A 14317-nucleotide genomic window follows, 5' to 3' on the forward strand; every position below is an offset into this window, starting at 1 on the left:
CCCACTATATTTGCGAATTCTATTCATGTACATGTATTATTGGAAGTCATACTATACCAAAAAAACAACAGCATTCCAGAATGGTTTTGTGTTATTTTATTTACCAATAATTCATTCTAAACACATAAATACAGGAATGTATTTATAGAAAAGTGTATTGTAAGTGTTGTAACAATCACATTATTACAGTTAATAAGTTAAAGTTATTATTTAACTATAATTCACTTGGGGATAATTGTTGCTATGATGCATGTAAAATAAAATTAAAAACATATCTTTATTACTCAGCACTCGGCAAGGGAAGAATTCTATTCTGTTTAAAATATGTTTCCCAATATATTATTGTTTTCTTTCTATCCAAACCACTTTTAACGTAATGGAACTCTGTGACATATTACACCTGAAGTTTCAGGTATTTTATTGTCTTTTATGCCCATGCTGTTTTAACAACTAAGATGCTTTTGTTCCCCCTCAAATTCACATTCTTCTTCCTCAATAAAAGTGTAATTTGTTATTTTTTTGTCATTGAAATTGGTTCTGCAAAGTACAAGTCATACCTTCTTAGCTTATTTTGTTTATCTTATCTTACTTTATTTTAGCTTATTTTTTTGGAGGTGATCAATTAAATTACCTCCACTCTCAGCTCATAACTGGCAATTACAGAGATTTGATGGCTGGCCAGTAGATTAGTAAAATAAAAAGTAGAATAGTCATCTTGGCCATTTTTAGGATACCCAAGACACTTTTTAATGTGATGGAGTCCATGACTAAACGTAGTCTACAACATTTATTTACTTTTGAAAGTTCACACCTCTGGGATTTCAGGACTAAAGAATTGAAATATCTGATAATGTCACATCAAGAGTTGCAAATTTTAAAATCTTAAACTGGTTTCAATAGATTTGAGATTACAGTTGATTAAAACTGTATTTCAAGTTTATAGAAGTCCACAAAAAACCATACAATTTCCTTTGTTGGAGATATAAAAATATTACAGATACATTAACTCATACGATGTGGTCTTGTGAATCACTTGCATTTTTTTGGAATATTATTCTCTCTCTGTGTGTGTGTGTGTGTGTGTGTGTGTGTGATATTCCATATAATATTTATATGGGAATCCCACAGTAATAAAGATATTATTTATTTATTTATTTGTTTGTTTGTTTGTTTATTTATTTATTTAATATTCATATTTCTAGAACGCCTCTTTCCCTCAAGAAGCAGTCTGGGTAATGAGTTAATATTTTATTGAATTGTATTTTAAAATCTAAAACCTGAGTATCTTTGAAGAATCATTGTTATACCAAAGGGTTGCCTAAAATTATCTGGAGAAATTGAAAAACTGACATTATTCCACGTACTAAAGATTGGATTATGGAAATAAGCAATTTTTCTATTTTTGAAAAGAATGTTTATTCTAAAGTAATTAGAAAATGAAACATTATGTTTATCTTTGGCATGGATTTAATGATATCTTAAAAAATTGAGTATTATGTTTTTTTTTCCTATTGAATAATAAGAGATTACTATAATATATTTTTTATAAACCAGAATGATGCATTTTTAAAATTACTTTGCCCATTGGTTTAATGTGCTGTGATTTGGGGCATGATTATTATTTGATTATTTAATGTCTCTTCTAAGTTACAGTTGTTGCTGTTATACTGAAAACAGGCATTCTCTTTATGCTAAATATGCCTGAGCACCTTGCCTAGAGAATTATTCATGCATTGACAGATGTTTACTAAAAATATCCTGAAGTCATAGACCAGCTGTGAAGCTATTCCAGTTTTTATAAATTTATCCATTCATCCATATTCTGTAATGTAAATTCTTCAGAAATATTTAACCCTTCCTTGTGTCAATCCAATTCATCTTTCATTTAACTTACGCTTTGTTGATATTCATCAGTCTCTGTATACTCATTCAATAAAACTGTTTACCCTGAAATTAGTTATTAAAATTGTCAATAAAATCTATGGGAATATTATGATCCACCTACAGATTAATACATTTCTCATCCTATAAACACAATTGCTAGATAAGTAATTATGTAGCTTTAAAGCAGCCAATCTCAACTTTTTCAGCCTAGACTTCTAGGTTTCATGAAAGGTCATTAGGAATTCAGCAAGATGTACTGATTTAAATAAAAATCAGCTGGCACACAATACTATTAAATTTTTACATGTCATGACACAGTTTATTGATCACACTAAAGTACCATAAATTGTAGTTATAATTTTTACACAAAAGTTATCTGAAATCTTCAAAATTATTTCAAGGATTCCTCCAGAGGCAAAAAAATTTTTTTTTGTTGAAAAAGGTTGACTTATTCAAAGTCCCAAATATACTTTAGGTTTATTTTTTTGCATGTGCAGGTTTAGGAACATTTATTATAAGTTACTTGTCCCAGCTTCTGCCAACCTAGTAGTTCGAAAGCATGTAAAAATGCAAGTAGAAAAATAGGGACCACTTTGGTGGGAAGGTAACAGCATTCTGTGCGCCTTTGGCATTTATTCATGCTGGCCACATGACCAAGGAGACATCTTCAGACAGTGCTGGCTCTTCGGCTTTGTAATGGAGATAAGCACCGTCCCCTAGAGCCGGAAATGACTAGCACGTATGTGCGAGGGGAACCTTTACCTTTACTAAATGTCATATAAATCAAAATACACCTGTCCATATTATTCTAAAGTTAGAGTAAATGAATTTATAATCTACCAGAGTTGCTTGACAGTGAGATGAATGACATATAAATTTAATAAATAAATAAAATAAATAACTGTTAAGTTACTACTAAATCAACCAGAATCAATTTGCCTTCAATTTATCTCCAGTTAATAGAAGGAAATTAGAAGAAAATTATCTTACCTGAAGAAGAGCTGTAAATATGTTGTTAAACACATGATTTTCAACTCAAAAGTTAAGTCTTTGGTATTTTCAGTTAAAAGAGAGAAAGATCTGAGCTGATCCGCTGCTGTGTAAATAACTTTGATTAAAAGATGAACTAGTAAATGAGGTATATTGCTGTTAATTATCGATATTTCCTCTTTGCCACTTTATATAACTGGGCAATTGTCTTTTCCATATATTTCCTAAAAGTTTCATCTTTTTTAAAACCGCCTTCTTAAAATTTAAAATATAATGTCAAAATCACAGCTTATTAAAGGAAACTTCCAAACAGCTCATTGATGCTAGTACTCAATCCTCTCAGCATGACACTGTCAGAACTTGTGCAGACAACAATTTCAGGCCAAAAGGTTGTAGTCCAGGAGTAAGTAGTACTAATGTAATGGTCATAGCTTTTAAATGCCTCTATTGTGTGTAACACCAGGACAATAAAGTACATCTGTAGCTTCCTTGCACCAGCAACCCTAAATCAAATGGTCACTGTTTCATATATTCTTTTCTCCATAAGGAATAATTAATGCCAAGTTCTTTTATAGTATTTCTGACATTAATACCTTGCTCTTTGGTGCATAGAGAATTTACAAGTAGCTTCTTCAATGTTGTTTACAATTGATAATTCAATAAAGGTGTTGTAACACTTCAGTTCTCCAAAGACTCCTTCAAAGTAGGCAAGCGTGCAAACATTGCACCACTCTGCAACACTTACAAAAGGATGTACCTGGTTTGAAATCTTTCATGTCTATGTTCTCCAAGGACTTTTCAGAGACTGATCCCATGCACAGATCTAAAATCTGCTGATAATCACCACTAAAGTTAATTTTATATATCCTTAATAGCACTAATGAACATTTGCTGTTCGATACAGTTATCCTAATTCATTGCCCAGACATCTTCACTTTCACTTTTCATTTTTGTGAAAGTATAATCGTAAGAAGACCATTCATGTATGTAGAATTTGCTATTGAGATGACGATTTTTGAAATCAGCTCAACAACATTTATATTTCATACTACATTCTCAGGTTCATGATGCACAAAACTATTCCAATGATAGTGAATAGCAGGAAAGAGGAGGGGAATTGTTCTTCCTACTCTGCATTTTTGTAATTACAATCCAAATTAGAGTAGCATGTTTATTATTTACTTTGTGGTGGAAAAAAAAATCACACCAACATCAGTGAAAATGGGACACACTTGGGCCTTAATATGGATAATAAGTAAAGAAGGTTAAAGTGTACCTAATTTACATTATGACTCTAGGCATAAAAGAGTATTCCATAGCTTCAATTGACTATTGTGGTTTATATTACATTATATTAATTATACCATACTATACTAGTATAGTGATTACTATTCATTGGACTAATAATATTACATTGAATTTGACCATTTGGTTCAGTTACCCTCATATGGATGTAATTGTCCTACTGATTTAATTTCGACTCAAATCTTCACCTTGATTTGCAAACATACCTCCATTTAAAATTTCAGTTCTTTGCATTTCATTGATTTTCATTAGATATCTACAAAAGGCCTCACATTTTACTTTTCTTAACAGAATTAGATTATATTGGCAGGAAAGGAGACTCTTCTTAATATAAAACCTGACAAATTCTGAGTAACAAATGCAGGGTTTTATTTTATGTAACCTATGTGTTTAAAACTGTCAGCAACAGCCTTATATTTAAAACTGAATGAAATGTATAGACATAGTTATATTTGAAATTGAATGGAATCTTTTTACCTAAAATAAAAAGAAACATATAGTTGTCTTTTATAAGAATATCAGTCCTGCAACGTTTCATACAGGTAGGTTAAAGACTTTTACTGGAAAGTTAAAGAACTTTTTCAATTTGCACATTAAATTTGAAAATGTTTAGAAGAACTGATGTAATGGTTTTGGTAGAAAAAGATGTTCGTTTGGGAAAATATATAATATATTTGGGGGTTCTTTTTACTCTGTAGGGTTTCTTTTTATTATTTTTGCTATGAAAATTAAGTAATTTCCTGATTCAAGAAAGGTGCCAATTTTTGAAAGATAAGGTTCACAGTTTAGGAAGGGAATGTTAAATTTTAAAATATTTATTTTTATTTTTCTTATGTGTCTCTGTTCCATTATCTAACAGAAAGAACAAATGGAGATTAGAAAGACATAGAAAAACTTTGGCAGACGTTTCCAGAATATACTGAATCTTAGGTCTACCAGATTTCATATATAATGAAGATTATTGAATGGCAGCAATGCTCTGCAATATATCATTTTAATAATCCTTTTTCAAAGTACTGAGCTTAGAAAGTTGTGGTATAAAGCAGAGGTGGTATTCAGCAGGTTCTGACCAGTTCTGGAGAACCGGTAGCGGAAATTTTGAGAACTTTGGAGAACTGGCAAATACTACCTCTGACTGGCCCTGCCCCCATCTATTCTCTGCCTCCCGAATCCCAGCTGATCGGCTGGAGCTTCTTTTGTTGCCCTGCACAGGAGAACGGAACTGGAAAGCAGGTTAGTGGGGTGGGGAGGGAATGGGGATTTTACAGGATCCTTCCACTGTCTTGCGCACCAAGCCACGCCCACAGAACTGGTAGTAAAAAAATTTGAATCCAACCCCGGGTATAAAGGTATGCACTATGGTTGAAAAATAAAACTGCAAATTGCCAAATTACAGTACCTCATCTACTTACTCTTTTTCCTACCTTAGAGTCCTTATATGTCAAAATGGGGAAGATTCAGATGGGTGCTGATTGTAAGAAGTCAATTCCAATTTAGACATTGTCTGTTTCTTTCAAATGAGCCAGATTTGGATCTGAACCCAAGATTCATCTATGTGAATTATGTAATAGTTTAGCAGCTTTTTTTTTTACCCAGATAAACTTAACAAACAAAAATCATTATAGCAACAGCAGCAAGCAAGGGTACTTTAAAAAAAAAAAAATCTATATGATGTGGCCTTCTCAACTGACATAAGAATAGAGATATAAAATCATATAAGACAAATATAACTGTGGCTACTGACTGGCTCGAGGTTGACTCATCCTTCCATCCTCCCAAGACTGATAAAATGAGGACCCAGATTGTCAGGGGCAATGTGCTGCCATTTGTAAACTGCTCAGTGCTGTAAAGCACTATGGAGTGGTACATAAGTCTAAGTACTATTCCTATTGCTGTTACTACTTAACCTCTGTAATACTAATCCTATTTTATCATTTGTATTTACCCTATAATATTTTGATCCTTACACTGTTTTTAACAGCAGTATAGATATGTTCATTTCAGGCCAGGGTTTTCAACCTTGTTTTTAAGATGTATTGCAGATTTGGACTTCTATTCCAAGAATTCCCTAGCTGGCTGGGGAATTCTGAGAGTTAAAGTCCAGACTTCTTAAAGTTACCAAGATTTTGAAACACTGCTTCAGGTTATGCATCATTTCAGATTCAAATCCAGTTCTTTAAGGCACCTAAGTTTTTCCCAGGTTCTATAATTGCCCATACAATTTGAGCAAAAATACTTTTCAGTGAGGTTCTCTAAGGACTGCTGCTTCTCCAGTCATGCTTCACTTGCTGTCAGTCTGCTATAAGCAACAAGAGAGGGAACTGTGGGGTGGGATAAGGAGAGGTAGCAGGAAAGGAATAGAAATTACTTGTGCCATCCTGTGAGAACCATTGGCCATTCCAAGGTCACCTCATGGAATGCAGCACCATCCAGCCTGCCAAGCCACGGACTGGTACCAAAACATTTTGTTTAAATACAATTGGACAGCTCAAGATAAGCAAAGAGGAAACAGGGAAGAAAGGAAAAGTTAAACACATGTTTTGTGGGTGAAAACCTCAAATCCAGCTTTGCCTTGTAACCACTTTGGCTTTAGTAAAGTGTACTTTCTTTAACAATGGATCCAAGAGTCTTTCTTTTCTAACTGACCTACTTGGGACCATTGACAAGTTCAGACAAATACTATGTTCACTTCTTATTGATTTTGAAATCAAATTAATATACTGTCCTAGTTTCCACATAGCTTAAGCATTCCTGTTTCTCCTGTTTTCAGGAGACACAAACAGAAATAAACATCCCAACTTAGAACAATGTGATAAGCGATAGTCTCAAGCAACATTTAATTTTCTCTATAGATCAGTGAATCACTGATAGATGGTATGCATGCTCAGCCTCATTTATAATTTATTTTTTTCAGATGTAGAAAAACTATCCTTCATTTGTTTTGACTTTGATGATCCCATATTTATTTAAAATTGCTTAATTATGTTGTTTAGCTTGAAAATTTAATCTTGGTGTTTTTAGAATTTTTTGGTATAATTTTTTTTAATGAAACCACTTTATTAACCTATTTGGAAAAAACAGTATATATGGTTATAAATAAATAGCTACTATTTAAAATACTAGCTAAAATAGTTTATTAGTACTTTTAGCTTTCTAAAATATTAACTTTTAGATAAAGCAAAGGAAAATATAGATAAAATAAAATGCATTGCGTACATATTTGTTTTGTACTTATGCAGAAGGAAAAGCAATAAGCGCTAGTAAATTAGTAGCTCTTACTATTATTGCCTCTTATTTTTATTTCTAAATATTTATTTAAATGTTTTATTTCCTATTCCTTGTTTCTGTAATAATTCATTTTGTCGTGTTTTGTTTTAGAATCACAACTACTGCAGCTTGTATGATGGACTTGAGAAGATACCCATTAGATGAACAAAATTGTACATTGGAAATAGAAAGCTGTACGTATTTCTATTAATTTCAGGTATATGAAATATGTTGTGCAAAATAATTGTTTTAGTTTTATTACTAATATTGATTTAATTTCTCATGCCCATTATATGCATAGAGTTCTTAATATTTCAAAATCATTCATGCTCACTTTGGGTGTATTTCATATCATCAACTTCTGTTTTTTTAATCTCTGCAGTGGTCTGCAGTTGCAACTTTCAGTTGTCAGCAGCACTGTTTCGTAATTATTCTTAATTTTTTTAAAGAAATTTAAAGTATTCATATGACCCATTGACCCACTGGTGCTCAATTAAAAAAAAAAATCAAATATCAAAAGAGGGGGTGATTGAAGCAATGTCTGGATCTGGACTCTGAAATACGTAATGACTTCAGCAATGATTATAGTTAACAAACAGTCTGAAAAAGAAAAAGTAGCTGATACATCCAAGGAATTACATTAAAAACAATACAGAAATTCATATGCTCCAAGGCTCAAAGGCAACAAGGAATCATCTTCTATAAGTATTGACAGTGGGAAAGAAGAAAGAAAACACCAACAGGGAAAAATGGGAAAAAATAGATGCTAGTGAAGACTAACACTTTGGTAAAGAAGATAATTATATTCTCCCTCGAGCCGCTCGGAGCATCCAGAGACTGGGATGTGCTTCTGAGTCCTCTTCTTGCAGGCTGAGCTTTAGATGAGGAAACGCTCCGCCCCTCACGTGGTATCGCGCAGCGCCTCCCCCAGTCTTTTGCTCAGCCTCGAAGAGTCAGGCTGTGTTTCAGAGAGCTCCTTGGCTGATCACATTTCTTTACTATTACAACCCTCTCGTCTTGATAAGGTTTGCTTTTCCTTCCTCCTCCTGCGCAAAGGGTCTGGACTTAAGGGAAAATTTTCCCCGCCTTGGGGGCAAGGCTGCGGCTCGCAGCGCGCGCATAGCGCGACCCCCCACCCTTATCTGATCGCTTCGCTGCCTCCGCGTTGCCTCGTGGCACGCGTTTTTCTTTTACTGCTGGATTCCCCCACCTTAAACACCGATCGGGAGGGTCATCGCCCTAGGGCCCTAGGCGCTGTGCTGACCAGCGAAGCCCTCCTTCCGTCCCGGCGTCCCGACGGTTCAGCTTGCGGCCGCCATTTTGGCTCCGCATCGTGGTCGGGCGCCATTTTGAATTTCTTTAGCTGCGAATGGAGCCCCAGGCCTTGGGTCAAAGCTTAGCTGCCCATTTCTTCCACCTGGCTGGCCCTTGTATTACTTGTTGGCCTCCCGCAGCCCGCTTTTTCGGGCGGTTGCAGCCCCCTCCGGTTTTATTTTTCTTGTCTGGAGGCCTGCTGCCAGAGGCTCTTCTTCTACCATAGGCCTCAGGTGTTTATTTGACTAATTGGCCTGTACTGAGATATACGAAGTTCTCACTGTTACGGTTACTGTTTAAAAAAAAAAAAAAAAAAAATCTATCTATATATATATATACTTTATACATATACAAAAGGAATATATTAAAAAAAAAAAAAAAATAACTTTTGTCTTGTACAATAATATTTTTCGTACATATATAAATATATACGGATAACCTGTATATACATTTGGTACAAAGCATAATAAAGATAAAAATCAATCAAAAGGATAAGGAAGATTTATATTAGAGTATCTATTTTTCTGTACATACTATATTTCTTAGATACCTTACTGTTATCTCTGTACACAACAAATTCCAAAAGGGGAGAGGGCCAGCTTCACCTTCACCCGGCCTCATCCAGGCCTGATCTGGGCGTGCCAACCGCCTTTGCTAGTAATTGTATCTAACATGGCAGACGACAATCCTCTAAACGTCCTTCTTTGAAGGCTAAGGCAAAGTCCCACTACTTGCGCAGGCAGGACAAGGAACCTAAGGGCTCTAGACAGGACAAGGAACCTTCCAAGGCCGCCCAACGTGACGCCTTAAGGCGCCACAAAGCGTTGGAAAAAGAGTTTGACCGGCGTTCAAGGGAGTCCCGCTCGGAGCCGTCAATACCTCCTCCTCCAAACCCTTCTACCTCTGCTCAATCTCTCCCTCAGACCCCTCTTCCCTACCTAGGCGCAGTTCGCTTCAGGGTCTTCCGACCCCCGGACCTCCGACCAGACGGACCCCGAGGCCACCTTTACACCCACAGCCGCTGGTCTGCGCCACGATGAACCCTCTACCTCCGAGGTTCCTCCTCACATCAGGGCTTGGATGGAATCAGCCATCCGCCAGGGCATAGCAGAGGGACTACAACACATGACAAGATCAGGCTTCTCTCCGCGAGCCTCCGAGCACGACTCGATATCTATCAGATCCCTTCCACAACCGGTCCCCCAGTTGATCAGGTACTCTCTCAGAGGGACAGCCCTCCTCCGATTGGGGCCCAGGTGGAGGAGGAAGGGGACTTTGGGGATTTCAGGAAGAGGATTCCCGGATGGGATCCTCCCGCTACACAGTGAACCCCTCTTAGAGGCTGACATCATGGAAGGGGAGATGTCGGAGGACGAGGACCCTTCTCCCGACCAACCTCCTTTGGGGGCTGTTTAAACCGCATATGTTCAAGTCCCTCCTCCTTAAGGCCAAGAATGTCTCTGGCCTTCTTTCACAGTCCGCTGCAGAAACCCCCTGTCCCAGAGGGCCCGGAAGACTCCATTTTCACCCAACCAGTGGTGGAAGCTGAGGTCATCCCATCCCCTCCCATCTTCGTAGATCTGGTAGCAAGCAACTTACCTCCTCAGGGACCCTCCCACTCCCTCTAGCCAAGACAAGAGATTCTTTAATCTCGATTCGGCTCTGTCTAACCTCCTGAATATCCCGGAGGTCGATGACCCCATTGTGGGTCTAGCCTCCTCTCTACCCCTAGTGAGGCCCTGAGGCCTTGAAACCTGAGGACAGGCGGGCGGAGCAGGCGCTACGCAGGGCTCACCTATCTGACGCCTGGGCCATTAAGTCAGCTACGGCGCCCCTCATTTTTCACGAGGTCCTCTATCCGCTGGCTACGCCAGCTCAAGGACCACATCCCTGCTTCCAATCTCAGAGCTCACCAGGATATAGCGAAGTTAGTGGCTGCAGCCGAGTTCTCGGCTGACGCCACTTACCAGTCGGGTAAAATTTTCTTCCAGGGCCATCACGTCGCATGTCACGGCTAGACGCATGCTATGGCTCAAACACTGGCAGGCGGACGTAAAGAATAAGGTCAAGCTGGCCACTGCCCCATTACGGGAGATAAACTGTTTGGCCCAGCTTTGGAACCACTGCTGGTCGAGGGCCGCAGTAAGAGAAAGTATTTGCCCTCCTTTGAAGGTCGGAGGCCAGGGGCTCTCAGCCCTTCGGAGGAGCTTTCCACGCCCCTTCTACCAACCCCCTTCCCGCCCAGATATCCTAGACCCCCTTCCTTCCGATCCCAGGACCGCCGGACCCGGGCGACAGATCCAGACGCGGTGGCGGCTACAAGAGACCCTTTCGGGGATCGGGAGGAAGGCCCTACCGCAGAAGGTAGAGCCTCTTCCTCCCCCGTTGGCGGCCGCCTCAGCCACTTCCGCCCAATGGGACATATCCACTTCCGATGCATGGGTTAGGGACACAATCAGGTTTGGCCTCGCCTGGAGTTCAGGTCCGCTCCCCTGATTGTTCTCTTCCCTCCCCTCCTCAAGGGATCCCTCCAAACGTGCACTAATGGATGCAGCCATCCATCATCTTCTTGACATCCAGGCCATTCAACCTGTCCCTCCGGATCAGAGAGGAAAGGGGTTTTACTCCCATCTCTTTGTGGTGCCCAAACACTCTGGGGTTGGAGAGCCATCCTGGACTTGAAACGGCTCAACCGTCACCTTATCCAGCGTAGATTCAAAATGCACACTTTGCAATCAATTCTTTTAGGCACCAGGCGGGGAGACTGGTTATCTTCCATAGATCTTTCGGAGGCATACCTCCATATTCCAATCAGGCCTTCCCATTTCAAATTCCTCAGGTTCTGTCACAATAGCCTTCATTATCAATACGTGGCCCTTCCCTTTGACTGGCCTCGCCCCCGGACCTTCACCAAGGTCCTGGCGGCTCTGGCGGCTCATCTCAGGAGCGTTCCTGTCCGCCTCCACTGCTACTTGGACGATATCCTTATTCTATCCCCGTCCAAATCCCAGGCAGTCAGGGATACCAGGGTCACTCTCTCCACCTTACAGGCACACGGGTTCCTAGTCAATTGGCAAAAGAGCCAACTTACCCCTTCCACCCGAATCAACCACTTGGGCGCCATAATTGATTCGGTTTCTCAAAGAGTTTTCCTCTCCAGGAGAGGTTCCTTAGCATTCAGGCCCTGGTCAAACAGATCAGGCGTTCAAGGAGGGTGGCCTTACTGGACCTCTCTAAATTGTTGGGCAAAATGGTGTCATGCATCTCTATTATTCCCTGGGCCCGTCTACACAGCAGATCCCTCCAGTGGTTCCTGCTCCCATTCCAACGATCCGGAAGAAGCAACTCAAGGCCAGAGTCAGGGTCCTCCAAGGGTCCTCACGCTCTCTTCTATGGTGGACCAATCCCGCCATCAACAGAGGCCATCTCTTCGCGGAACCTCAACGACTCACCGTCACTACGGACGCAAGCCTGTCCGGTTGGGGCGCTCATCTCGACTCGCTCTCGGCTCAGGGCAGATGGTCGCCGTCCGAGCAAAGGTGCAGCATCAATTGGCTAGAGCTTCACGCTGTCCATCTGGCCCTGCGCAGTTTTCCTCAGATCCGCAAACATCACGCCCTCGTTCTCACGGGACAACGTCACGGCCAAGGCCCATATCAACAGGCAAGGCGGCACCCAGTCCATCCAGCTAATGAGGAAGCCGGCGCCTTTGCCGCTGGGCAGAATCCAACCTCCTATCACTAAAGGCCGAACACATCTCCGGAGTAGACAATACTCAGGCGGACTGGCTGAGCAGGGCCACGGTGGACCAGGCAGAATGGCGTCTCCATCCATCCCTGTTCGAGGAAGCGTCCAGAATATTCGGCCTTCCGGTGGTGGATCTCTTCGCCTCCCCGTCCAACACTCAGCTTCCACGGTTCTTCTCCCCGGTATCCATCTCACCGGTCGGAGAATCACAATGCTCTGCGCTGCCCATGGCCCCCAGGGCTCCTATATGCCTTCCCTCCGCTCCCGTTAGTTCCCAGGGTAATACAGAAACTTCTTCAGGAGAGGGCAGACCTTCTCCTGGTGGCTCCCTATTGGCCCAGGCGACCGTGGTTTGCGGATCTCCGCAATTTATCGGTAGCGCCCCATGGAGGATCCCCGGACAGGGTCTCCCTCTCTCAGGGCCCCTTCTGCATCCGAGCCTCAATGGCTCCAGTTAGCCGTCTGGAGGTTGAGCGGATCCGTCTGACTAGTGAGAATCTCTCGAGTCAAGTCATCGACACTATTTTGGCCGCTAGGCGACCTTCCACTACATGCAATTTACGATGCCACTTGGAAAGGGTTCTGCAAGTGGTGTAGCGGGTCTCAGATTGATCCCTCTCTCCCTCAGTGGCTCAGATCCTAGATTTTCTTCAGGAAGGCCTCCGTAAGGCCTCGCACCTAACACCCTGAGACGACAAGTTTCTGCCCTCTCAACCGTGGTCTCCTGTGATAACTACGGTTCCCTTTCTCATCACCCCGAATTAGATCTTTCCTTGGGGTGCCACCAACCTGTGCCCTCCCACTGTTCACAGGTTCCCCACATGGGACCTCAACAAGGTCCTCGTTTCTCTCACACGTTCCCGTTCGAACCCTTGAGGGATTCATCCCTTCAGTTTCTCTCCTTTAAGGTAGTTTTTCTAGTAGCTATTACTTCTGCTCGTCGAGTTTCGAAATAGCAGCTTTGTCAGTTAGGAGCGATCTATGTGTATTCCACGCTGATCGGGTGGTCCTTCGTCCTGACCCCCATTCCTACCCAAAGTTAACTCTCCTTCCATAGGTCACAGGAACTGGTTCTACCAAATTTTTGCCCTAGGCCCTCCAGGGCAGGGAGGTCCTCTGGCACACCCTAGATGTTAGAAGGGCCTTGCGTATATATATTAAGCGCACTCAATCCATGCGAAGGTCGGAATCCTCTTCCTATCCTTTCAACCCAGGTCACTGGGGCTTAAGGTTTCTCCTTCCACCATCAGTCGCTGGATCAGGGCTACTATTGCGAGGTGCTACCTTTCCCATTCTCTGCCCGCTCCGGGTGGAATAACCGCCCATTCCACCAGAAGTGCAGCCACCTCGGCGGCCTGGGCCACGCAAGCCCCCATCGCTGACATTTGTCGGGCAGCCACCTGGACCTCTCCGTCCCCGTTTATCAGACATTATAAAATAGATACGTACGCCTCAGCGGAGGCCTCTTTGGCCGACGGGTCTTACAGAGGGTCATCAGTGATCCGGAGGGGCCTTCGGGCCAGACGGAGTCCCACCCGTGGGACAGCCCAGCTTTGGTATGTCCCAGTCTCTGGATGCTCCGAGCGGCTCGAGGGAGAATGGGCGTTGGTTCTTACCTGATACGCCCCTTCTCGGCGAGCCGCGAGGAGCATCCAGCCCCACCCTAATTTCTCCGTCTGGTGGGGAATCTTGCTTCAGCCAAGGAGCCAATAGTAGATTAGATAGAATTAATAACCTCTCTTCTCGTTATCGCAAAAAACTGGGGAGACGCTGCGCGATACCACGTGAGGGGCGGAGCGTTTCCTCATCT

General features: G+C 41.6%; 1 protein-coding gene across 5 annotated transcripts in view; it reads left to right on the plus strand.

Moving 5' to 3' along the window:
• Positions 1-14317, plus strand: part of GABRB3 (gamma-aminobutyric acid type A receptor subunit beta3) — a 219233-nt gene that overhangs the window by 175220 nt on the left and 29696 nt on the right. For all 5 annotated transcript variants that reach the window (XM_087967119.1, XM_087967120.1, XM_087967118.1 and 2 more), the window contains one exon: positions 7558-7640. In XM_087967119.1, coding sequence (XP_087823245.1) covers positions 7558-7640 — 83 coding nt within the window. The remainder of the gene's footprint in view (positions 1-7557; positions 7641-14317) is intronic.

The sequence above is a fragment of the Notechis scutatus genome, chromosome 5 (genome assembly GCF_049901735.1).
Source record: "Notechis scutatus isolate UNSWTSFEM ecotype Mainland chromosome 5, rNotScu1.2, whole genome shotgun sequence".
Taxonomy (NCBI): Eukaryota; Metazoa; Chordata; class Lepidosauria; order Squamata; family Elapidae; genus Notechis; species Notechis scutatus.